General features: G+C 57.2%; 3 protein-coding genes across 9 annotated transcripts in view; 1 reads left to right on the top strand and 2 right to left on the bottom strand.

Annotated features, from left to right (window-relative positions):
• The window catches only part of MCM3AP (minichromosome maintenance complex component 3 associated protein), a 43,764-nt gene extending 43,070 nt beyond the window's left edge, over window positions 1–694 (bottom strand). For 3 of the 6 annotated variants that reach the window (XM_089910085.1, XM_022596818.3, XM_089910086.1), the window contains exon 1: window positions 451–693. The gene's annotated coding sequence lies outside the window, so the exon portion shown is untranslated. Of the gene's footprint in view, window positions 1–450 lie in introns of all 6 variants that reach the window. The other 3 variants (XM_089910087.1, XM_089910088.1, XM_089910089.1) reach the window with 2 other exon arrangements.
• YBEY (ybeY metalloendoribonuclease) lies at window positions 274–9,896 on the top strand. 2 transcript variants are annotated; one of them, XM_022596820.3, is made up of 5 exons: window positions 291–612; window positions 946–1,176; window positions 2,176–2,304; window positions 3,537–3,605; window positions 4,644–9,894. In XM_022596820.3, the coding sequence occupies exons 2-5, from the start codon at window positions 967–969 to the stop codon at window positions 4,728–4,730; spliced, it is 495 nt and encodes a 164-aa protein (XP_022452528.1). In that variant the 5' UTR covers window positions 291–612; window positions 946–966; the 3' UTR covers window positions 4,731–9,894. The 2 variants fall into 2 exon arrangements, with proteins under 2 accessions (XP_089766218.1, XP_022452528.1); XM_089910092.1 differs by lacking the exon at window positions 3,537–3,605 and having other exon boundaries at window positions 274–612; window positions 4,644–9,896.
• C4H21orf58 (chromosome 4 C21orf58 homolog) lies at window positions 8,049–21,377 on the bottom strand. Its single transcript, XM_089910064.1, has 9 exons — window positions 21,360–21,377; window positions 21,107–21,259; window positions 20,280–20,340; window positions 18,993–19,066; window positions 18,015–18,179; window positions 15,146–15,251; window positions 10,476–10,597; window positions 9,878–10,113; window positions 8,049–9,494 (listed from the first exon to the last, which is right to left on the bottom strand). The coding sequence occupies exons 1-9, from the start codon at window positions 21,375–21,377 to the stop codon at window positions 9,449–9,451; spliced, it is 981 nt and encodes a 326-aa protein (XP_089766190.1). The 3' UTR covers window positions 8,049–9,448.
• Window positions 21,378–23,033: the final 1,656 nt, after the last annotated feature.

The following is a 23,033-nucleotide window of genomic DNA, read 5'->3' as shown; positions in this document are numbered from 1 at the left end:
TTCAGTGTTTCCTCCCGTCTAATTTTTCTCCGAGTAACCAGAGCACCAAATACTCTTTCCAGACAAAGAAATAATTTGCGTTTTTACACGCGGGCGATTACCCCCAGGAGCTGGCTTGAAGAACAAGAGTGCTCACGCAGAGAGGCTGCCCCACCCCAGACCGCCGAGGGACAGGGGCACCGGTGCAGCGCAAGCCAAACCTCGGGCGGCGCGGTGGGTGGCCCCGCACCCGCTGCGTTCCCCCCCGCGCCCCCAGTGCCCTCCCGGCGCCCCTGGCCCCCCCCTCCGTCAGCGACACGGGCGCGGCGGCGGGAAAGGGGGAGACCTCCGCCCGCCCGGGCCCCGCGCCGCGCTCAACGTCCGGCTCAGGGACGCCGCCAACCGCCGTCCCACGGCCCCTTGGCGCCGGGCTGGAGCCGCCCGCAAGGACCGCGACAGCCAGAGACTCACCGTTTCACTGCGCGCAGCGAGCAGAAAGCTACGCGGCCCCACTTCCGGTCCGTCCCGCGCCTGGGCCCCGACGCGCTCGGATTCCGCTTTCTGGCCGGGCGGCGGCGGCGGCGGAGCTTCTGGTACGCGGCGTCCAGGCCCGGGCCCGCCGGCTTCCGCCCGGTAAGTTCCTCCTCCCCAAAGAGGGGCGGCGGGCGTTCCCCGCGGGCGGCCCGGAGCCGACGGGGCGCTCTCCGCCCCGCCCCCACTGTGCACTCCTTCACCGTTGGGCCCTTCCTCCCCGCTGCCCCGGTTTCCTAGTGGCTGTTGACGTCTGTCTGGCGCGCCTGACTCCACGGCGTGTACACGTCCTTCCGTGTTATGGCTTCCTTATGGTGAAAGGCACATTCCATGACGTTTTTCAACGAATTCCACCAAACAAGATGAATTGAGCGTGTGCGCGCGGGTGTTTCTACAGAATTTAGGATGGCTTTCTGATTCGTCTGCCTTTTCTAGGGCGCAGTGGCTCCGGCCGCGATGAGCTTGGTTGTGAGGAACCTGCAGCGGGCGGTGCCCCTGAGGCGGGCGCGGCTCCGCGAGAAGGTGCAGGCGGTGCGGAGAGCCCTGGGGGTGCAGAGGTTCGACCTGGGGGTCGTCTGTGTCGACAACAGAAAGATTCAGCAGATTAATAGAATCTACAGAGACAAAAATACCCCAACAGATGTGCTTTCCTTTCCATTTTACGAGGTAAAAGCTGTTTTCCTGTTCCTGTCTGGCCTACCTTCCTCTGTAAATCCCTGTTAATTATACCACAGACACGATTTTAAGTTTTACTTTGAAAAATTTCAAATACACACAAAATGAGAGAGTACCGTGTGACCATCCCCTATTGATCAGATCCTACCGCTGGAGGAGGGGAGGTGATTGCCCCCCGACCCCACGTTCTGTATCAGTGAATTAAAGAGAAAGTGCTTCTGCGGTTTTAAGTGTGACTCAATAATGCATATGTATAGATGGAAAACTTTTAAATAACTCTGAGAATAAAAGGACAGAATTGGGTGACTATTTTAAACAAATCCGTGATATCTATCAGGTCACTACCTATGTTATGTGAATGATCGATCCGAGGCTCCCCACACTGTTCGTAACAGCATAAATTGAGGCAGCCCTTTCGGAAGGCAATCTGGCAGATTTCTTGAAGTAAATCTTGATTACTGTTTAATCCGCTAGTGTCACACCTAAGGAAATAAATGGGAAGAAAATAAAATGTTCAATGTGTAACATAAAAATGTATTAAAGTATCTACTTATCATCCTTCCTGATAGGAAGTAAAAATATTAACACCCTAAATATCAAGCCGTAGGTGACTGGCTTAGTGTGAACAGGCCTCAACTGAATGGACTGGTCTTTATGGTCTTTATGTGGGAAAATGAGAAAGATTATTTGTTTAGGACAAAACAACAACTGGAAAAAACAGAAATGTAAGCTTGTATCGATGTGGTGATTTAGCTCCATAGAAGTTAGGGAGCTGGGTGGTTGTGCCTTAGGAAGGATGAAAGAAATGGAAGGTTCATTTGACAGGGTGGGAACATCTTCAGTCAGTCGTGTGCAGTGTCTCTGCCACAGTTCGCAACTTGTCTGCCTTGGGACTGGCGGCACAGGGTCTTTCGGGGTGAAATCTGTAGGCCTGTGGTCGGTTAGTGTTGTGAGGTCGAGTTCTCCAAATGTGTGTTTCCTCATTTTCAGAACCTGAAAGCAGGGGACATTCCGCAGCCTGAGTTTCCAGACGACTATAATTTAGGAGACATCTTCCTGGGAGTGGAGTATATCTTCCAGCACTGCAAAGAGAATGAAGATTACTATGACATCCTGACTGTAAGTGCTGAAATGACAGATCCTGATTGGCAAAGCAAAGGCTGATGTCCTCCATCCAGGCCATGAGAAGAGGTGGAGGCGACACGGGCATACACACCATCGTCCTCATGTAGGACAGAGGTTACTGGGGGAGACCCACAGGCAGGGGCAGCACCCTCTCACCATCCCTCAGAGAGGAGAGCCTGGGCCGTGGGGTCTGCGTGCCCCATGGCACTGCTGGGTGAGGGGAGAGGACAGGGCGCATCTACGTGGATAACTGAAGGGGGAGCCCCAAAAGCGGCTTTGTTCTTAGCTTCACCTGGGGAGATCAGCAGGCTGTGCTGAGCCAGCTCGGACCTGCTGCGTGAGCTTCTTACCAAACTTTCCAAAGCAGGCAGGATTCTGGCCTCCAGGACCTTCAGGTCTGTCTCCTCAGCTTGATGCCACGAAGGGCGGTGGGAGTGTTCTGGAAAGTGATGTGTGATTGAGTCGTGTTTTAACGTTCCTGTGGATTCAATTGAGGTGTTTTCCTTTGGCCGAACAGCCACACCCTGAATTATCATCTTTGGGGAGCCTAGTGCTTCCGAGGCTTGAAGCAGAGCTTAGAGCTTCCCAGCAAGACGCGCTGTGCTCAGGCGTCAGGGTGCTGCCAGGAGGAGGGTGTGCTTTCTCCCTGGGAGTTGGGGCAACTGCAGCATAGACAGGACTAGTCAGCACAGGTCTCAGCTCTGGGATCTCTGTGGCCAGCAGCTGTGCACCCCTGGGGGCTCTGGGCTGGGGGGCAGTTGTGGACCTCTTCCACTCCCCCACACCTCCTGAGGATTCTCTTGCCCCCAGCGGAGGGCCAGCCCACACTCCTAGGGCCCTCATCCCCCGGCACAGGGCCAGGCCAAGCCACTGTCCTCCCAACTGGTGCCCAGGTGCACGTTGGCACCTTCTAACAGCCCGGGGTACCTTCCCCCTTCCCCTGCCCTGGTCCTCCGTGTCTCCACAGCTACCCACCCGTCTGCCCCTTCCCCACCCCAGAGGAGGTCCTGATCTCCACATCCTGCCATGGGCCAGGCCTACTGCCACTCCCCAGACCCCACCCCTGTGACCTCACCACCTGCCTACAGCCCTGCCTGGGCCCGGAGGAAGCTTCCTAACCTCCCACCAGGCATCCACTGAGCTCTCCCTGACTTCCTGCCCCTCCTCCCTGGCTCATGGCTTGGTCCTGACCACCCCCTGAGGCAGCTTCTTAATTGTTCTGACAGGTGACTGCCACCCACGGGCTCTGTCACCTGCTGGGCTTCACACACAGCACGGAGGCCGAGTGGCAGAAGGTAGGAGCCATCCCCTGTCCCCAGCACACACACGGGGGGCATTGCAGCCCGAGGCCCCAGGAGCCGGGGCTGCACCACCTGCCCCTTGCAGTCAAGTGTGAAAACCAAATGGAGAAGCGCAGTGAAATAAGGAACTTATTATGCCTGCTTTGTAAAAAAGACAGTGTTTGTCTTAAATATTGGACGCTCTAAATGCTGTTAACTGCATTGTTTATTCACTGTTGAAAGAAAGGTCTGAGGAGAGACACTACATTCCATAAATTCTATAAAATTCAAACGGCTTAAAGTTAAAAAACCTTTACAAGAGCCAGTGTGATGGTATTTGTCAGTGGAAACGGGATTTAGAGCGTGCGGGTGTCTGATCCAGACCTGTTAGGTAAAGTTCTGTTTCCTGGAAGGCTGCCAGTGTTTACTCTGTCTGTGAAGGTCTGTGTTGGTAGATGCACCGTATTGTGTTTTATTAACTCGAATTACATTCGTAATCAGATGGGTTCCCTGAACAGCATAGAAGAAAAGCATGTTTTCCTTGACGAGGTAGTCTCCGGGCAGTGGGCCTCTCCCCGGCCTTCCTAGGCTGCTGGGTCCACACGGGCCACACCCTGGCTCCCCCCCACGCCCCTGCCCAGCCCTGCTGTGGCCGCCTGGCTCCCCTGCTCAGCCCCACTGCTCCCCACACGCAGGCAGCATCTCAGGAGAGCCTCCAGCGCGCTTCCCACCGGCCTGCCCTTTCCCCGGGGGGCCGTCCTCACCCCCGCTCCGTGCTTTCAGGGCCAGGCCACCCAGTCTGGCCCCTTCTCCTGCGACCCAGGCAGGCGCTCCTCTTCATGCACAGACCACCGCCCCAGCACCTGTTCCCAGCCCCCTGCTGGCTGCAGGGCTCACCCACCACCGGGCAGCACGTCGGTGCTCCCTGTGCCCTGGGACCGTGGCCTGCCTTGGGCTGTGTGGGAGGCCCCGGGCCTCGGGGAGGGAACCCCAGGGCCCGAGGAGGCCAGGCCTCTGGGCCAATCTGGACCTGTTTCTGCCCCTTTCTTTCAGATGTACCAGAAGGAGAAGCAGGTTCTTGAGGAGCTGAGCAGGCACACAGGGACCAGGCTTCAGCCCCTGAGCAGGGACCTCTTCTGACCGAAGTGCCACCGTGTGGAGGGAAAGTGGATACCCGCCCCCGGGCCCCAGGAATCAGGGCTCCCCGCGCGGAGGTCCCTGCTGGCCACTGCTGTCCTGTGGGGCTGCACAAGTGCCAGCCCTAGCAGGCGCTGAATTCCACGAGTGGAATTTGCCTCTTAAAACATGAGAGAAGGGCTTCCCTGGTGGCGCAGTGGTTGAGAGTCTGCCTGCCGATGCAGGGGACGCGGGTTCGTGCCCCGGTCCGGGAGGATCCCACATGCCGCGGAGCGGCTGGGCCCGTGAGCCATGGCCACTGGGCCTGCGCGTCTGGAGCCTGTGCTCCGCAACGAGAGAGGCCACAGCAGTGAGAGGCCCGCATACCACAAAAAACAAAAACAAAAACAAAAAACGCGAGAGAAATTTCCACTCATTTCTTTGTTCAGGACACAGTAGGTGTGTTATTTTCAGTGTTGTAAATAAAATAGTTCCAAGTGCTCAGGATGCAGAGGTGGGGCGTGTTGGCCGCCTCCTCCCTGGGGCTCTGCCTTTGACAAAGAGGCATCTCCCAAGTCTGCATCCCTTCAGGACAAATCAAGCAGCCCAGGTGGGCCTGCCCCCACTTCCCGTTGGAATCCTGCTGGATTCGGTCCCATCCAGTTCTCAGGAGCGCTGGGGCCTGGAGCCTTTGCTTGGTGCCTCTGCAAGGTGAGGGACAAGGCTGACCCTCGAGGTGGCCGCAGGGCCAGGCCTACCCCCCGCAGGGCATCCTCAGCCCGCCTCCTGCCGTCACCCACCCCTACCCATCGGTCGCGGTCAGGCAGTTGCTCACAGACTGTGCTCGAGCCCTTTGCCGTGGCCCCGGCGTGGCAGAGCCCCGACTGCCACGTCCCATCCTCCTGTAGGAAAGCCTCCCTCCTGTCAGTATGTCCTGCCGTGTGAATATGAAAATAAACCCAGGAGTTTACCCCAGAGCTTTATCCAGAGCTGTGCACAAGCTTCGGGCATCACGGGTGGGAGCAGATCTGGAAGGGGCGGGCGCCGAGCCAACCCGGGGCCTCCAAGCACTGACCACAGTGCCACAGACCCTCCAAGGAGCTCTGAACTGGTCATGGCGATAAAACAGCCTCTCGGAGACCCTGAAACCCCAAGTACTATGATTCTAAGAATTTGTTTCTCCCATAAATCGATTTCAGAAACATGAAAACGTGTTTCCCACTGGATTTGTGTCCTGAGCCTGGACTTTCCCTGGCTCTTGGGAACACGGGCCCTGTCATGTTCCTGAATCATTGGCCACGTGACCTATTTGTCGTCAGTTAAGCTCGTTCTCGGTTTAAAGTCTAACATGGCAAAGACCAAAGCTAACCCCACAAAGCTCTCCCCAGGCCTTTTTAAGGGACTGAAGGGGTCCTGAGACCCACTGGTCCTATCAGCGAGTATTTGGAGGTCCCCACCTGCCACTGGAGCTGACCCTCCAGAACCTCTGGTCAAGTCCGGAACACAGGCAGGTTTTCTCCTGGGCACAGGCCTGAGCAAAATTGCTGGGAGCTGGAGGCGGGAGGTCCAGCTGTATAGCTGATGCCTATGAGTGTTTCCCCAGGGCTGGATGGTTTGTCCCCGCCAGCAGCCGTAGTAGTGGCCCCCAGGTCCTGCTACCTGGTGTCAGGTACCGAGCAACCTGCGTGTGCCCTGACCCTCTGCTTGGATGGTGTCCACATGTGCACTGTGGCCATCCTGCGTTTCTCTTGTCACCAGTGACCCTCTCCATCGGCATCCCCTCCACCAGAAGGGTGACTGGTCAGGTCTTATTGCCCATTCTCTACTGGTTTTTCTTTTTTCTTATTAATTCTGGGGTGTTTTTATATATGGTTGAAAACATGCCTTGAATTTTAGTACAGAATACGACCTGAATCTGAGAGAAGGCCGCCCCACGGTCTGTCAGCAGCCGTGCCATCTGCCCACCCCGCCCGGGCACGTGCTGTCACATCCCAGAGCTTCCTGCAAACCCAGCATTGCCAGAGCAGGGCTCCTGCTCTGGGTGTCGCCGGCATCCCCAGCCCTTTACTGTCCTAGGTGTGTTCTAGATTCAGCTCCCAAGGCCGTGACGCCCTGGAGGTGCCGTGCCAGGTCCGCAGGCCGCTGAGCACGTGCAGCGCCTCTCGCTTCGTGTCCTCGACATCTTGCTGAGGGGACCCCCGCCAGCAGCCCCGCCACGGTGCCAGGCATAGCTGGTCAAAGGACGTTTTCTCACAACACTTGCCGCTAAGTGCCTGGAGCCAGTGCAGCCCCCACAGGCGGAGGTCAGGCCCACAAGACTGCCCCCCACTCTAGCCCAGGGGACCCACTGTCCAACGCCGCCAGAAGCCAGGGCTTCCCACAGCCCCCACCTCTGGTTCAGTAATTTGCTAGAATGGCCCACAGAACTCAGGGAGACACGGGTTTCTTACAAGGGACACAGATGGACAGCCAGATGGAGGCGTCCGTAGGGTGACATCTGGGGGCTTATGTCCCCGTGGAGCTGGGGTGCACCCCCCAGATGTGTTCACCAGCCCCATCTTCTAGGGGTTTTGTGGAAGCTCTGTTAGGGTGGCGGGGCTTGATTAAATCGCTGGCCTCTGCTGATTGGCTCAGCCTCCAGCCCCTCTCCCCTCCCTGAGGTTGGGGGCGGGGCCTGAGTTCCAGCCTCTCACCAGGGCTGGCTTCTCCGGCGACCAGCCCTATCCTGAAGCTCTCCAGCGCCCGAGTCACCTCGTTAGCACAGTCGCAGGAATCCAAAGGTTTTACGAGCTCTGTGCCAGGAACCAGGACAAAACCAGATAGACATGTCGTCTTATGCTGCGGTATCACGCCATGCCACCACTGTACTCCCGGCACCCGGGCCCCAGAACCCGCCTCCCTAGCAGCCCCACCCTCACTCCCAGGGCCTGCTCAGACCTCTTCAGCTTCCCCAGGGTGGCATGCCTCGGGGTGCTTTCCCGCCCGGGGCCTCCTCAGCAGTGACCGCCCCTCCTGCAGGCCCCCCAATGGTGGCCTTGCCGGGCTTTTCCCGGCACCGGACTCTCCCGGACTCAGGAACATGTTTCCTTCAACCCGGTTGACCCAGCAAGGCCAGGTGTGCGGTCGTAGGAAACATGTATGTTGGTATCTGACCCTGGCTCCTGACGTGGGGCTCCTCATAAATTCCCAAGTGACAGGAGCACCAGGAGCCCCTTCTGTCCTAATGAGGTGACTCTGGGCGGCTCCTGGGTGGAGGCTGGTCGCCAGGAAGACCGAGCCAGGATGAGAACCTTGGAGCTTACAGCGCCACCCCACGCCCATTCTCCAGAGTAGGGAGGGGACTAGAGATGGAGGTGCCCGTGGATCAGGCCTCCGTGCAGCCCCCACAGCATAAGGCTCGGGGGGGCCAGGCCGGCAGACACAGCCACATACCAGGAGGGTGACACACCCCACTCCACGGGGACACAGGTGGCAGCCTGGATTTGTGACTGAGCCCTTAACCCGTGGGATCCGACACCATCTCCCGGTGGGTGGTGTCAGAACTGGACTGTAGGACACCCATGCGGGGGTCACAGAGGACTGCTTGATGTGGGGAAACCCCACACATTTGGTGACGGAAATGAACTGTTCTGTGTGAAAGTAAAGGACACTCACAGGTGAGAAAGACATAGGAGGGAAGGCAGGGCTTTCCTGACTTGGGAGGTAAACAAAACTGAGTTTTTCCAATTTACCAGACCATCCAAACATGGTGAACTTCTGTCAAATCTCTTCCCTCTATTGAATTAATAATTACGTTGAGCAATAAAACCAAAGGGAAAAGCCATGTTAGAAAACGTCAAACTGAATGGGAATTCCCTGGTGCCCATTCCCCGCCCCCCGCAGGCCGCACTGCTGGGGGAGAAAGAAAGAAAGAAAACATCAACATGAAAATAAGGAAATCGGCTCAGACGTTTAACTGCACATTTAAGAAGACAGCTGCGTCTGTCGAGAGGAGCTGCATTCAGGCACCCAGGCCCCGGCCCTCCCCTCGCTGGGCAGCTGCACGGGGCGAGGTCAGCCCAGGGGGCGCCTGTGTGCAGCCAAAGGGCAATTCCAAGGTCATCTCGCTTCCTCTGACGACCCTTCTGGCAACTGCCAGGGTCCAAAGATGCAAGGCTGGGGCAGGGCTCCTGCTCATGTGGAACTTGGGGAAAGAGACCATTTATCCCAAAAGGGGCCAATGAAAACATGCGTAATACTTGAAAATGGCACTTGCAAGAAAATTATATTAAAGCAGCCAGGAAGCATAATTCCACCAGAAAAAATTAAAAGAGGGGCAGAGAGTGGAGTAAAGGTAACTCGTCCCGTGGGGAGAATCCAGCCAGAGGCAGATGGAAGACAGCCCTGCCTCGGCCTAGCCTCCGGTGCTTGGCTTCAGGAGGAGAAGCTACGTGAGTGAACCGGCCTGCAGCTCTGCCTTCACACAGACACACCAGGCACATGTCCTGCGGCTGCTCCCTTGCTGTGAGAAGCCGGGGCCTCTGCCCTGGGCCGCCGGGCACCACGAGTGTCACTCTGCTCGTGGCGTTTCCCCCAGGAAGGTTCAAGGTTCAAGGTTCGTGTGGCTACCTCAGTCGACCTTTCCTCTTCTGGCTCCTGAGCTGTGTCTCCTCGTGACCCTCCCCGCCCCGCATCCAGGGCCGCGGCTGCCCACCCCCTGGGGGAGCACGAGGCCCTGCCGCTTACCCGAGCCCGCGGTGGGGTCACAGGCCTGGAGCCTGTGTGGGCAGGATGCCGTCAGACACAGCCCTAGAGGAAGGAGGGTGTCTCTGGATGCAGCTGGCTCACAGACACCACGCTCAGGTGGGTCTCGCCGCCAGGGTTCCGTGGGGGCCCTCACAGCCGGGCTTATACTGGGCCCTCCCCTGCTGGGCTGGACAAATGACCCAAGCCTCGGGCAGCTCCCCTGGGAGGAGGGCATGGGGTCCACACCCAGCCGTGGCAGCTAGGACTGAGGCTGCCAGGGTTACCTCCCACCCCTGCCACACCCCTCCCTCGGGAGCTGGCAAGGCCTCCCCAGGCTCCTGCTGCAGCTACAGGCCTGACAGAGGGTGAGGAGGGCCGACCCAGGCCCTGGGGTCCTCCCGCCCCGCAGGCCCAGGAGGCTGGCCCGGAGCCCAGCCCGGACTTACGTGTCAAGGGCAGCCACTGAGGGACGGGCCACGTGCCACACGGTGGGCAGGAAGCTGGCAGCAGGAGGGAGGGCAGTGGTGGAGACCACCGGGGGCCACGTGGAGTAACCCGCCGGGGAGCCAGGAGTGGGGCTGGCCTGCAGCGGGGCTGCGGGCGCGTAGTGGTGATGGTGGTACACAGAGGGCGGCTTCTGCCTCTTGGCTCGCAGGACGGCGGGGCGAGCCCACTGCGGGTCCTTAGCATGACACACACCAGGACATTTCAGCGGCCCCCCGGCTGCTCCTGGGCTCCCCTCCCCTCCACGTGGTTCTTGACTCAGGATGGGGTCAGGGTCAGAGCAGCGGTGGGCAGGGGTCCAGGAGGGCAGGTGGGTGGGGGGCAGGCTCCAGCAGAGCTCATCTGGCTCAAGGGGGCCGCTGTCTGGGCCCTGAACTGGTCAACCCGTTCCTCATCTGGGTGGGACTGGGGGGCGCTGGGGAGCTTCAAGCTGGAGCACAGAGCTGGAGCCAGTAATGCTTTTCAGAGCTACAGAGGTGCATGGATTTCTGGAGGAAGAGCCACCAGGTCCTCTGGTCTTGGTCTGGGTGTGGAGCCTACCTGCGGGGGGAGGCGCGGGGGGGCGGGTGCGAGTGCTGACGGGGGCAGGGCTCTGAGCATCAGGTTCTGCATGAGGATCTGGTGCATCTGCGCGCTCTGCATCAGCATCATCTCCACCACGTCTGAGGGGGGCGCGGAGGGCTGGGTCACGCACGGACGGCCGCCGGTGACCGGGCCGCTCCTGCAACGGAGCTCAGGTGAAGCAGACACAGAGCTCTACGAGCAGCCGTGGAGGCCCGTGGGTCTGCGGGTCCCGGGCTGTGTGCTCAGATGCATCCTTTTGAACCCTACTGACGGCGCAGCCTTCCTGCTACTGGATTCCTCTCGTCCGTCAGCTGGGCTGCGTGGTGGCCCCGACGGTATCCACATGCTAATCCCCAGGACCTCTGAATGTGGTCTGATTTGGAAAAGGGTCTTTGCAGGTATGTTAAGGATCTTGAGATGAAATCAGCCAGGGGAGCCCTAAACCCAAGGCCAGCGTCTTCCTGAGCGAGAGGCAGACGGAGCTCTGAGACAGAAGAGGAGGCAAGACGCAGAGGCGGCGGGCGGAGGCTGGAGGGGCGCCCGGAGCCCCAGGAGCTGGAGGGGCAGGAAGGACCCTCCCCGGGACCTGCCGCACCTTGAGTTTGGAGCTCAGCCTCCAGACTGGGAGCAGACACAGTCCTGTCATTTTAGGCCACCGGCTTGTGGCGCTTTGTTGCAGCCACCCCAGGAAGCTAATATATTCACCAACTCGGGACACTAGGAAACGCTAATTTTGGTCAGTGTGGGACATAAATGTTGCTTCTTTCCACAGCAACTAGGCCCTGGAAATTAGGTAGCCCTCCAGGCTCTGTTGGCCTCACCAAAGGAAAGCGAGCCTCTAAGGACCACTCACACATGCAGCCAAGCAGATGGGGCCTCCAGGCCTGGGCTGGGGCTCCCGCGGGCGCCTCGGAGCTGGGGCTGCAGCAGACAGCCTCCCCCTCGGGCCGCTCTCCCAGACCTCCCTGCAGGTGTGGACTTGCCAAGCCTCCACAATCACGTGGGCCAATTCCTTAAAGCACGTCTTTCTCGCTGAATTACACACCCTGCTGGTTCTGTTTCTCTGCCGAGCCCTGAGTGGCACAGGTGTCGGCACAGGGCCGGGGGGCTCTGGGGAGGGGGCCAGAGCCAGACTGCTAGTGCAGAAGCTGCGTCTGGCAGCCCCACAGGGGGCAAAGGCCCTTGAGGAGACCCACGTGGGTCGGGGCTTGGGAAGCCCCGCCCACAGTGAGCCCTCTGAGAGGGAGCCCTCCCCATCAGCCCCGCAGGGTCCCCCCGAGTAAAATCGAGCATGAAAAGATTAGTCGGCAGATGTGGGGATAGAGAAATGGACCCACATCTACAGCCTCACCACCAGGGAACACGTCAGTGCAGTGGGCAAACAGTCTTCAATAAAGGGCAGGGGGTCAAATAAAGGGCAGGGTATCCATGGCAAAAATAATAGCATTGATCCCTAATTCACAACACACACAAAAATCCATTGCAGGTGGATCGTACATCTAAATGTGAAAGGCAAACAGAGCCGCAGAAGAAAATACAGAAGAACATCTTCCTGACCTTGACGGGTAAAGACTTCTTAAACAGGACATAAAAGGTACCAACCATAAAGAGTAAAGCCTGAAAAACTGAACTTCACTAAAATTAAGAACTTCTTTTTATCCAGAGACACACACTATGAAGAGAGTGGAAGGGCCACAAAAAGGACTTGCTGTTTGCAATACATATGTCAAAATGACCCATTTTTAGAATACATAAAGAATTCCTAGAAATCAATAAGAGAAGCAGAAAACCGGAAAGAAAAATGGGCAAAATACTCGAATGGGAACTTCACAAAAAAGCATATTCAAGTGGCCAAAAATATATGAAAAGGTGAAGTGCAAATTAAAACCAGAAGAAGCTACCATGGCCTGCCCACCAGATTGGTGAAAATGAAAAATTCTGAAAACATCAAGTGTTGGTAAGTTGCTGTGGGCAACCGAAATTCTCCTCCCCTCCCGTGGGGTGCACATGGGTCCAGGCACTTTGGAAAACTGTCTGGCGGTATTTCCTAAGCAGCCATCCCATCCCCGGGTGTGTGCCCCACAGACACGAGCACGTCCATTCACCAGAAGGCATGCAGAGAAGCACTGCGGCAACAGCCCATTTGCGCAGAAACGGAACGCCCACCCCCCCAAATGGGCCCACAGTCTGAGGGACTGAATAGCGTGGTGGCTAAAGAATGGCCCCAGAGATGCCCACATCCTGATCCCAGAACCTGCGAATGTGTCCCGTTACACAGCAAAAGGGACTTGCAGATGTGACGAAGTTAAGAATCTTGAGATGGGATGGAAGCGACCTGAGTCTCCGCCCACGGACGAAGGGATAAGTAAAATGGGGTCCAGCCACACAGTGGGATATTACTCAGCCTTAAAAAGGCAGGATGCTCTGACACAGGCTACAACATGGATGAACCTTGAGGACATTATGCTCGGTGACATAAGCCAGACACACAAAGACCAATACTGTGTGCTTCCGCTCTTATGAGGCATGTAGCCCAATCAAAATCAAGAAGGTGGAACACAGACTGGTGGGCGCAAGGGGCTGGGGGAGGGGGATGGGAAGCTGTTCACTGGGGACAGAGTTTCAGTTTTACACGACGGAAAATTCTAAAGATCTGTTGCACAACAATGTTGAATGTAGTTAGCACGACTTAAACATGGTTACGATGGTCAACTTTATGTTACGTGTTTTTTACCACAATTTTTTAAATTAACTTTTTTTAAAAAGGATCTTCAGATAGGGAGATTATCTTGGATTATCTGGGTGGTCCCCATGTTATCACAGGGGTCCTTAGAAAGTGTTGGGAGAAAATAACTATCAACCTACACTTGAATATCCAGCAAAACTAGTGTTTAAGAACAAGGGGAAATAAAAAGAAAGTGATCACTAAGGCAGCTTCAAAAGCCTGTCCTGCAGGACCTTGTAAAAGACTTGTTCCCAGATGATAGGAAGGGATTCCAGGAGGACGGTCTGAGATACAATAAAGGGTGAGTTAATTCAAATGTATTTGCTGTATGACGTTATACCAGTGTCTTTTCTGTGAAGTTTTCCGAAAAGGTAGAACTGACATGGAGAGCAGTCGCGGGGAGTGGGGTGGAGTGGAGCTCCAGAAGCCGCGTATCTACTTCATAGGAAGCAGCCCATCAGTTCTCCAAAGGGGTTGTTGTAGTACTTTGGAGAGTCCCTATTTTTACATTCAAATATTTGATCCACTTGGAATTTGTTTAGGTATAACGAGTGGGGTAAGGAATGTGACTTGACTTTTCTGAATAACTAGCTACTTACTGTTTCATTTTTACCAGTGATTTTAAATGCACTTTTTAAAGGCACACAGACACTTGCGTGCACGTGCGCGCGCACACACACACACATGCACACACACACACACACACACGCACAGGGTATGCTGGGTTCACCTCTAGAGCCTGACAGTCACTAAAGTTCGTCTGGAAAAACCAAGGAGGGTGGTGAGGAGAGACCAGCGGGCTGTCCTCTCTGCACCTCCAGGCCACCTTCCTGTGTGTCACGGTGAGAACGGTCCCCCTGGGGAGCTGCAGGCCGCCACGGACCAGGCCTGACATGTAGCACGTACACAGTGGTGCTACAGTCCCGGCGACAGGGTTGAGAACACTCATCGGGTGGTTCTACACACAAGTCTGCCTCGGACTCTCAATACCTCCCATCGCCAGGAAAACGCAAACTACAACCCCAGTGAGCGACTACCACCCCTGCCAGCACGGCTGACCGCACCACATGCAGGTGAGGGTGTCGAGGAACTGGACCTCTCACACATGGCAGTTTTAAGCACACGCCTGCCATGATTCAGCCGTCCCAGTCCTAGATATTTACCCAGGAGAAATAAAAATGTACATCCAGACTCCGACGTGAGTGTCCATGGAGCTTTTGTGGTGATAACCAAAACTAGAAACGACCCAAGTGTTCATCGACAGGTGAAAGGATAACAAACCAGTCCATCCACACAATGTAAGGTCACTGGGCAATTTCAAGGAGCCGTGGTTTGCTACGCCCAACAAGAGCGATAAGTCTGAAAACAGTGCCACTGAGTGAAAGAAGCCACACGGGAAAGAGTGCGTACTGTGGGATTCCACTCGCACAAAAATCTAGGAGACGCAGACGGATGCAGAGCGACAGCAGGTAGGATGGCGGGAAAAGGTGCCTGAGGTGATGCCGTGTTCACTGCCTTGATTTAGTGATGGGTTCACAGGTGTGTACAGGTGTCAATACTATCAAACTGTACACTTTAACAGTGTGCAATTTATTCTACGGCGCCTCAATAGAGCTGTTCTAAAATTCAAGTATTTAAAAGTTACTTAAAGAGAAAAAGCAGTTTAACCAAGGGTTTTTTGAAGCTAATCACTGGATGAGTTGGGCTGGAACACAGTTCTTTCAAATCTGAGTCCAAGCTTCTTCCCTCAGGGATATCCATCAGTAAGGATTTTTCAAAGTGAAATTATTTTCATGTTGGTAAATACATAGCTTCAGTTGAGTAGTCAAAAGCTGGCCCTAAAAGACTACCCGGCTTACAAAACTATTTTTTCAGTAGAGAATTGCATAAACCCGTGACAACATTCGTTATGAACACTTACCTTCCTTGACGCTTCCTGACTGCTGAGTGGGGAAGGCCTGGGGAGGGGGGATCTGTGCGATGAGTGGCTGCTGAGGCTGGATGATGGTGGTGGGAGGCGGGGGTGCCTAGAAGAGCCAGACGACCCATTACCTGAATGTGCCCCGGGAATAGTGACCTACAACCACCCACCACCCATCCACCCACCATCCACCCATCAATCCATCCATCCAACATCCACCCACTGTCCACCCATCAATCCATCCCCCATCCATCCATCCATCCTCCCATCCATCCATCCATTCATCCACCATCCACCCATCAATCCATCCATCCAACATCCACACACCATCCATCCATCCACCATCCATGCCCCCATCCATCCATCCATTCATCCACCCACCATCCACCCATCAATCCATCCCCCCATCCACCCATCCATCCATCCATCCATCCACCATCCATCCATCCATCAATACACCCATCCAGGGGCTTCCCTGGTGGTGCAGTCGTTGAGAATCTGCCTGCCAATGCAGGGGACACGGGTTTGAGCCCTGGTCTGGGAAGATCCCACATGCCGCAGAGCAACTAGGCCCATGAGCCACAACTACTGAGCCTGCGCATCTAGAGCCTGTGCTCCGCAACAAGAGAGGCTGCGACAGTGAGAGGCCCGCGTACCGCAGTGAAGAGTGGCCCCCACTCACCGCAACTAGAGAAAGCCCTCGCACAGAAATGAAGACCCAACACAGCCAAAAATTAATTAATTAATTAAATTTTTAAAAAATACACTCATCCATCCACCAGCCATCCATGGGGGACTTTAAATGAGAAATCTTAGAGGTTAAACAGATGGCTGAATAGATAAATATTTGAGTCTGGGTATCACTTAGGACATGGAATGTTATGGACTGAATGTTTGTCCCCCCTCAAATCCACATGTTGAAGCCCTAACCTCCAAAGTGACTACATTTGGAGATGAGGCCTATGAGGAGGTGATAAAGGGAACGAGGTCGTAAGAGTGGGGCTCTAGTCTGATAGGGCTGGTGTCCTTGTAAGAAGAGAAAGAGACACCAGAAGCTGTCTGCCCCGTGAGGATACAGTGAGAAGGTGGCCACCCACCAGCCAGGAGAGCACGCTCACAGGAACTGCACTGGCCGGCACCTTCATCTGGGACGTCCAGCCTCCAGATGGTGAGAAGGTAAACGTCTGATGTTTAAGTGCCCAGACTGTGCTATTTTGTAGTGGAGCCCAAGCTGAGTAAGACATGGCATTTTTCATGCTTCCCACGTTTCCCGGCTTTAGTGGGCTAAGCTCATCCCTGCTTCCATTGATTCTGCTTTAATAGAGGCATCCAAGGATCTTGGCATGGAAATACCCTCTGGCTTCCCTCCTGAGTTAAAATAAATGCACAAAAATTTGGGGCGCACACCAGGCGTTGATTTCTATTTTAACCTCCTGCCCTGTCCCTTCTCTCTCAGTTCACAGAAAGGATGGCATGGACCAGGGTTGGCAAGCTTCCTGTAAAGGGCTGGACAGTGTATCGTTCCCGCTTTGTGGCCACACGGCTTTAGTTGTAACTGCTCACCTCTGCCTTTGTAGCTGGAAAGCAGCCCCAGACATGTAAGCACTTATGAACCCTGAGATGTGTGTTTCATATCATTTTCATGTGTTACAGACTATCATTCTTCCCCTGATTCTTTCCCAAACATTTAAAAGTGTACCACCCCTCTCAGTTCACAGGTCCTACTGACACAGGTGGCAGCCAGCTTTGGCCTGTAGCCACAGTCGGCCACCCCCCCACAGGCCACCCCCCGCCCTGCACAGACCAGCAGGCAGTCACAGCGGTGGTGCTCTCGCGGCAGAGGGAACCTCCTACCCCAGAGTCTCTGGGACATTCATCCTAGCCACCAAGGCCCCTGCCTGCTCTCGTGGTGTCATTGGGGCTGAGACTGAAACACCCAAGCATGACTGGGCCTGAGGAACTGCAGTAAGTATGTGCATGTTGGGACTGGGGGAGCTCCTGAACCTACACCCTCACCCCACCATTCCTGGGGCAAAGGGGGCTCTGGGGGCTCTGCTGGCACGCCCCTTCCCTCTCTGTTCCCTCCACGTGGGCTGCCAGGTCCCCTCCCAGAGGATAAACGCCCTCCAGGTCACGGACCCAGCCTGTGGGCACCACCAACCTCCCTGGCCAGCCGATCCAGAACCTTCTCAACTTGGCCCCGCCCACCTCCTGCTTGGTCTTCTCCTCATGCACTCAACCCCCGAGGCCACAGCCCGCCAGGCCCCAGCTGCCACCCCTCCTTGCTCTGGGCATCCAGCTGCCCCCAATACGATCCCTTTTGCTTAAGAAAGTCAGAGCTGCTTTCCATCGCTTGTAACCCAGGACGCTGAATGCAGGCGTGAGGCTCTCAGAAGTGGAACAGTCTTCCACCTTTTACAATTCTGCCCTGGAGACTAGGGGCTAAGCTTCCCCAGTCATTATGAAGTTTGGGAAAGGAGCTGACACACTTCTTCCCCAAATTCAGGCCCTCCTGATACTGAAACCTCCTAATACTTCTGCTCCTAGCGCAAAGGTTAGGACGTGGGGCGGAGCTGGGACCCCTACCTCTCACCTGTAATGAGATAAGCACCCCCTACCCCCAGCCAGTTCTCAGGGCACCTGTGAGGCCTGATGACACACATTAGCCCCGACAGAGCCAGACACGGAATGCAGCCACGGCCGCCGCTCAGCCCACGGCCCCTTCCGCGCACTTCCCTAAGGTGCTGAAAGAGGCGAGAGACGGAGGTGTGGGGACACCGCCATCCCTGCTTAGGTGAGAGGTCTCTGGGGGAGTGGCACCCTCCCTGCATTGGTTCTGCCCCCCAGATTCACCGCGAGGAAGACTTACTGGGTGTTGGGTGATCTGCAGTGGGTCCGGGGTGGGTGCGGCCGGGGAGACAGCGGGGTGGACACCCACGGGGGGCACCTCTGGGGGCAGCACTGACCCACGGGTTCCTCCGTCCAGCCCCCTCCAGGCGCGGGCCCGGGAGACCTCTTCCAGGAGGTGCTGTTCCTGCAACGCCAAAGCAGAGCCCGTGCTTGGAGGCAGGGAGCTGTGACAGCCGGAGCGGGCTGGCGTGTCCCAGGCCCTCACCCCGCCTGGCACGACAGCGCCAGCTCACAGGCGTGTGGCCCCCGCAGTGGGGGAGCGGCCCCAGGACCACCTGCTACCCCCGTGCACCAGGCTCCCTCCCACCCCACCCGGGCGCATGATCAGATGGTAGGCCCAGGGCGCAGCTGGGTCAGAGTTGGAGCCAGGCCCTGGAGGCAAAGCCTGAAGGCCCTTGCGTGGTGCACACAGGAGAAATTGACCCCGAACGACTTTTTCCAGCCTATAGAGGATATTCTGTCTCTCCAGCATGCTTCCAGGTCGACTTCACCACAAAGCAGTGAGTTTATCACAACTATCGTTTGGACCCGAACGCACCCCTTCCCATGGTCATTCCCTGCTGCTGCTGCCTCTGGTTTGGACGAAGCCCTGGTCATCTTGGAATCCCACTTCCAGGGGAACCGCACCCTTCACATGGCACTTCCACCTCTGATCATGTGCAAACAGAGCAGTTTTTTTCAGCTAACAGCCCCCTGTGAGAGCCCAGCCGACGGGAAACAGGTAAGTTCTCCTCTCTCCCTGGAGTCCGTGATCGGGGATGACGCCCCTCAGCTGCTCACGGCCCATCAGCTGTCCGCCCCCAAGTCGCAAACGGCAGAACCAGCATGGGTTCCAGAAGGGCCCCCACCTCCACTGGCCCGTGTTTGCTCTGAGCTCAGGCCGCAGTCTCAGCTGCAGAGAGCTCGGGCCAAGGCTCCCTGTGGCCACGTGGCCTACCCAGAGTCTCTGCAGAAGGTCCTTCCTCATCCTCAGGGCGCTCCGCAGGGCGGCCTCTGGCCCGTCCTCATTTCCTGGAGGGAAGCGCGTGCTTCAGGGCTCAGCACTGCAGACCCCGGCAGCTCCCACCCCGGGACCTGCACGCCTGTCCCAGAGAAGGAGGGGGGTGCCTGGGGACGGAGCTCGGGGGGCTGCCCTGTGGGGATTACGTGGGCAATGGTGGGGGGCATGCGGGGAGCTCAGTCTCTCAGGGGGGTCTATCTTACTCCTGGACAGGAGCCGGAAGTTGCAGAGTGAGGATTTCCCCTGGGGCCCGAGCACCACGTTGCTCCTGCACCTTTGCCGGGAAGTCCCGCGGGCTCCACGGGGCGCGGTGAGAGGAAGGAGGCCCTCACGGGATGCGGCTGAGAGCCCAGCCTCCCGTCACCTGGAGCCACCCCGCAGCCCCAAGCTGCCTGGAGGCTGGCGTGTTCCACGGAGCCTCAGGGAACGGTTCCTGCAGCGTCCTGGACACCATGCCTCTGGTGGTCCCTGAGCTCCTTTCCTCTGGGTGCACGGGCCTGCCCCCTCCCCCCAGGCCTGCCGTCTCCCCCTAGAGCTGGCGATGCCCGGGCTGCCTGTCCTCTGGGGTCCCCACTCCCCCTCCAGGAGTCCCCACTTCCCTGGCCCATTTGTACTGTTCCATGTTCTGAGCTTGTCCTTGGTCATGTGACCTGGTTTGGGATTTTTTTCTATCTGGATTTGGGCCCTGGGCTCTGTCTGCTGCACGTGGGAGCTGCCTGGAACCCCCGCAGCCCAAGGGGCTACGCCACATGGTAAAGAACAAGCAGTGTCTCCCCAGCACCTCACCTAGATGTCCCTGAGCCCGGAGCCCGTCACCAGGGAAAGCAGTCCTTGCCCTGGGTCCTGTGGCCTAAGCATCTGACCGCCAGCCAGGCTGGGGACGACGGGGCGTCTGGTCTGGGCGCCCGAGCATGCGCAGGCCGACACAGGTGGGGTAGGCCCTCCACACCCACACCGCACAGCGAGCTCAGGGCGACATGGTCTGATGCAGGTGTGGCCACTTGCGATCCAAGCTGGGCAGCCTGGGCTGCTTATCTAACCTCTCTGTGCCTCTAGCGCTCAACTGTGAAACAGGAATGATGAACGTGCCCTCCTGGGTATGCAGGCTGGATGTGATACGATATGAGGGTGTGTGTGTGTGTGTGTGTGTGTGTGTGTGTGTGTGTGTGTGTGTGTGAGGTTGCTCCGGGGCCTGTGCAGCGTCAGGCAGCCCGGGGCTCTTACCGGGCGTGAGCTGGGGGTCCTCAGAATCCACTTCCACATCCTCGCGCTCTTGCTTCAGCTTCTGTGAGGAGAAGAGAGTAGAGCGAGGACAGTGCTCCAGGCGCGGGCTCAGTGTGGGGGGCCAGCCGGGCACCAGCGCCCAGACAGACGGGCTGGGAGCAGGAAGCGTGTGAGGGGGCTGCAGGGCAGGGAGCCAGGTGGGACCCTGAGGCCACACTCTCCATACAATGCACACACATTCCACCTTGAAACCCACAGGCCCTTGCAGGAGGCTATCTGAAGAGCCTGACCAGGCCGGCTCTGTGTCCTGACCACCCGACTGCCCCACTGAGCCCTGGGCTGAGCAGCTACTGTCGGGGTCAGTTCTGGGGTGAACCCTGCTGCCGCTCTGGGCAGCTGTCGGGGGCAGAGGGACAGAGCAGGCAGGTGAGGTGGGGGGAGCCGTGAGGACCCCGCAGACCCTCGGAGGAGGAGAAGGGGGCCGGCCTGAGGGCGTCCACCGGCCGCCCACCCCAGGCCCGGCCGAGACGCCGCGCCCTGAAACTCAGAAGCTGGGAGGCCCCGAAGGAGAGAATCAGGGCGCCCTGGCGGTGCTCCAGCCCGTGGGTGCAGGCCTGCCTCCCGGCTGCAGAAACTGCCAGGAGAACCTACTTGCTTCTGTACAAACACAAAGAAGAAAAGCCAAGGAACCGCAGCTCTTCACTACGAGGCTGAAGCCGCTGAAAAGCGTTTTGCTTTGGAAGTGGGCTCGTTACACGTATAATCTTACCTTTCAAAGCTGTGCTTCTGTAACAGCTGTTAAAAACACGAGTGCCCAGCTGTCTTACCTCCTCCAGGAGTTTCAGGGTCAGCCGGGTCAACCGATCTGCCACTGAGAAGTCCAGCTTCCCGGGGCCACAGGAGGGGACGCCACGGGCCCACCCCTCCCCGTCCCAGTTCCCTCTGGAAGAACCGCTCAGCCGGAGAGAAGCAGCCCAGCCCTGGGGTCACTGGAAGAATCCCACGCCGGGCTCGGTTTGCCTTCTGGCCTCTACGGCCAGAGAAGAGCGTGTGTGTGGGGGGCACACGCCCTGGACTCACAGCGTCGGGCATTGCCATGGTGGTTGCTAGGAGCCGCAGACATGGCGAGGCCCAGTTGCCAGGTTTCCACTGAGAGTCCTTCCCAGGCCCCGCCTGTCCCCATGCAGGGGTTACCAGTAAACACTGCTGATCCCCAGGTGCGGCCAGGCGGGGCTCCTTGGGAAGGAAAAAGTGGGCAGCAGCTGGGGCCCGAGGGGTAGAGTGCAGCCCTGGCGGGGAGGACAGAGCCCAGAGGATGGGGTGGGGAGGGGCATGGCATCCACCCCCCACGCACCACGGGGGCCTGCCACCCCTGCCCTCAGTCCGTTATGGCCTCCAGGAGGCCAGCAAGCCCCTGGCCTTTCCTAGGGATCCTCCCAGCCAGACGGGAGTAAAGGCCAGAACACTGGAAGACAGGGTGTGACCACCACCTCCCTGCAGACTTCAGGAAACTCTGCGTGGCACCAGGGAGCTGGCCAACGAGGTGCCTGGGGGCTTCTGGGTGGGAGCTCAAGGTGGGCTCACCCCACAGGCACCCAGCTGGCACCTCAGAGGACACGGGGCCATCCCGAGGCACCACCCCTCAGGGTGGATGTGATTCCAGCAGGGGGACTGCCCAGCCGGGACCCATGCCCAGAGAGGGGCAGGGGTTTCTAGTGCCTGAGGGGCAGGGGCACCTGGGAGGCGGACCATCGGTGGGTGACCCACCTGCCCAGCAGAGGGCATGTCCACAGGGCTGGCATGGGGAGGGGGTGTGATGGGAGGGAAGACTTTTCTAAATGATGCTTCATTTCAATGCTTCCCAGGAAGGGCAGTTTTGAGGAGTAGTATTGTATTTTGTTTTATATTGTATCAATACCTACTGTATCGGGCATTTTGTAGGGTGTCCCTCTACTATTGGGATTTGCTTGATGATTTCTCACAATTGGACTGGGGTTGTGGGTTTTTGGGAGGAAGACCACAGAGGCAAAAGGCCCTTCTCATCACGTCCCATCCAGGGTGTGTGCCGTCAACATGACCTACACTGTGGATGTTGACCTTAGTTACCTCGTGGACGTGTGTCTATCAGGTTTCACCACTGCACAGCTACTATTTCTCTCTCCCTTTCCACACTGTCTTCTTCAGGAGGAAGTAGCTATGCACAGCCCATACATAAGGAGTGGGGGGTTGTGTTTCCCTCCTTGAAGGTGAGTATCTACATATCTGGACAGCTGTTTAATTGTTAAAAATAAGTTAAGAGTCAGATCCAACATTTCAGAATATCTAGAATAGCCATGGAAATGATTCTGGGGTTCCTCGGAACACAGTTTGAAAACCACTGGCCAAAGCACCGTGGGCAAACACGTGGGCCCCCCACAAAGTTTTAGATGTACTGCAACATGTAAAGGTTGAGAGAGTCAGGCATAGATCTGAGTCTCTGACTGCTCCTGGGAAATCCGATCCTGTGGTCTGCTAGTGTTGCCCGCCTACCCCTGGCCTTACGAGGCCACCGCCTCGTGTCTGTGAGCCAAGACTGCAAGCATCACTCACCACACAGAGGGCTATGGTCTGACACAGGAGGTGGTTGAATTCCCAGGGCTCCCTGAAGATTCGTGTAAGTTGCGGTTGCTTAGACTCACATGTTCACACAGGTTGAAAGGTGAGCTTGTGTCAGTAAAGTCACTACAGCACGTTCGTGGAGGAGCATAGTTACTG

This window comes from Delphinapterus leucas, chromosome 4 (assembly GCF_059928025.1).
Source record: "Delphinapterus leucas isolate spDelLeu-1000000601 "Yukka" chromosome 4, BTC_Dleu_Yukka2, whole genome shotgun sequence".
Lineage (NCBI taxonomy): Eukaryota > Metazoa > Chordata > Mammalia > Artiodactyla > Monodontidae > Delphinapterus > Delphinapterus leucas.
The sequence above is the reverse complement of the archived record's forward strand: the minus strand, read 5'-3'. Positions and strand labels throughout refer to the sequence as shown.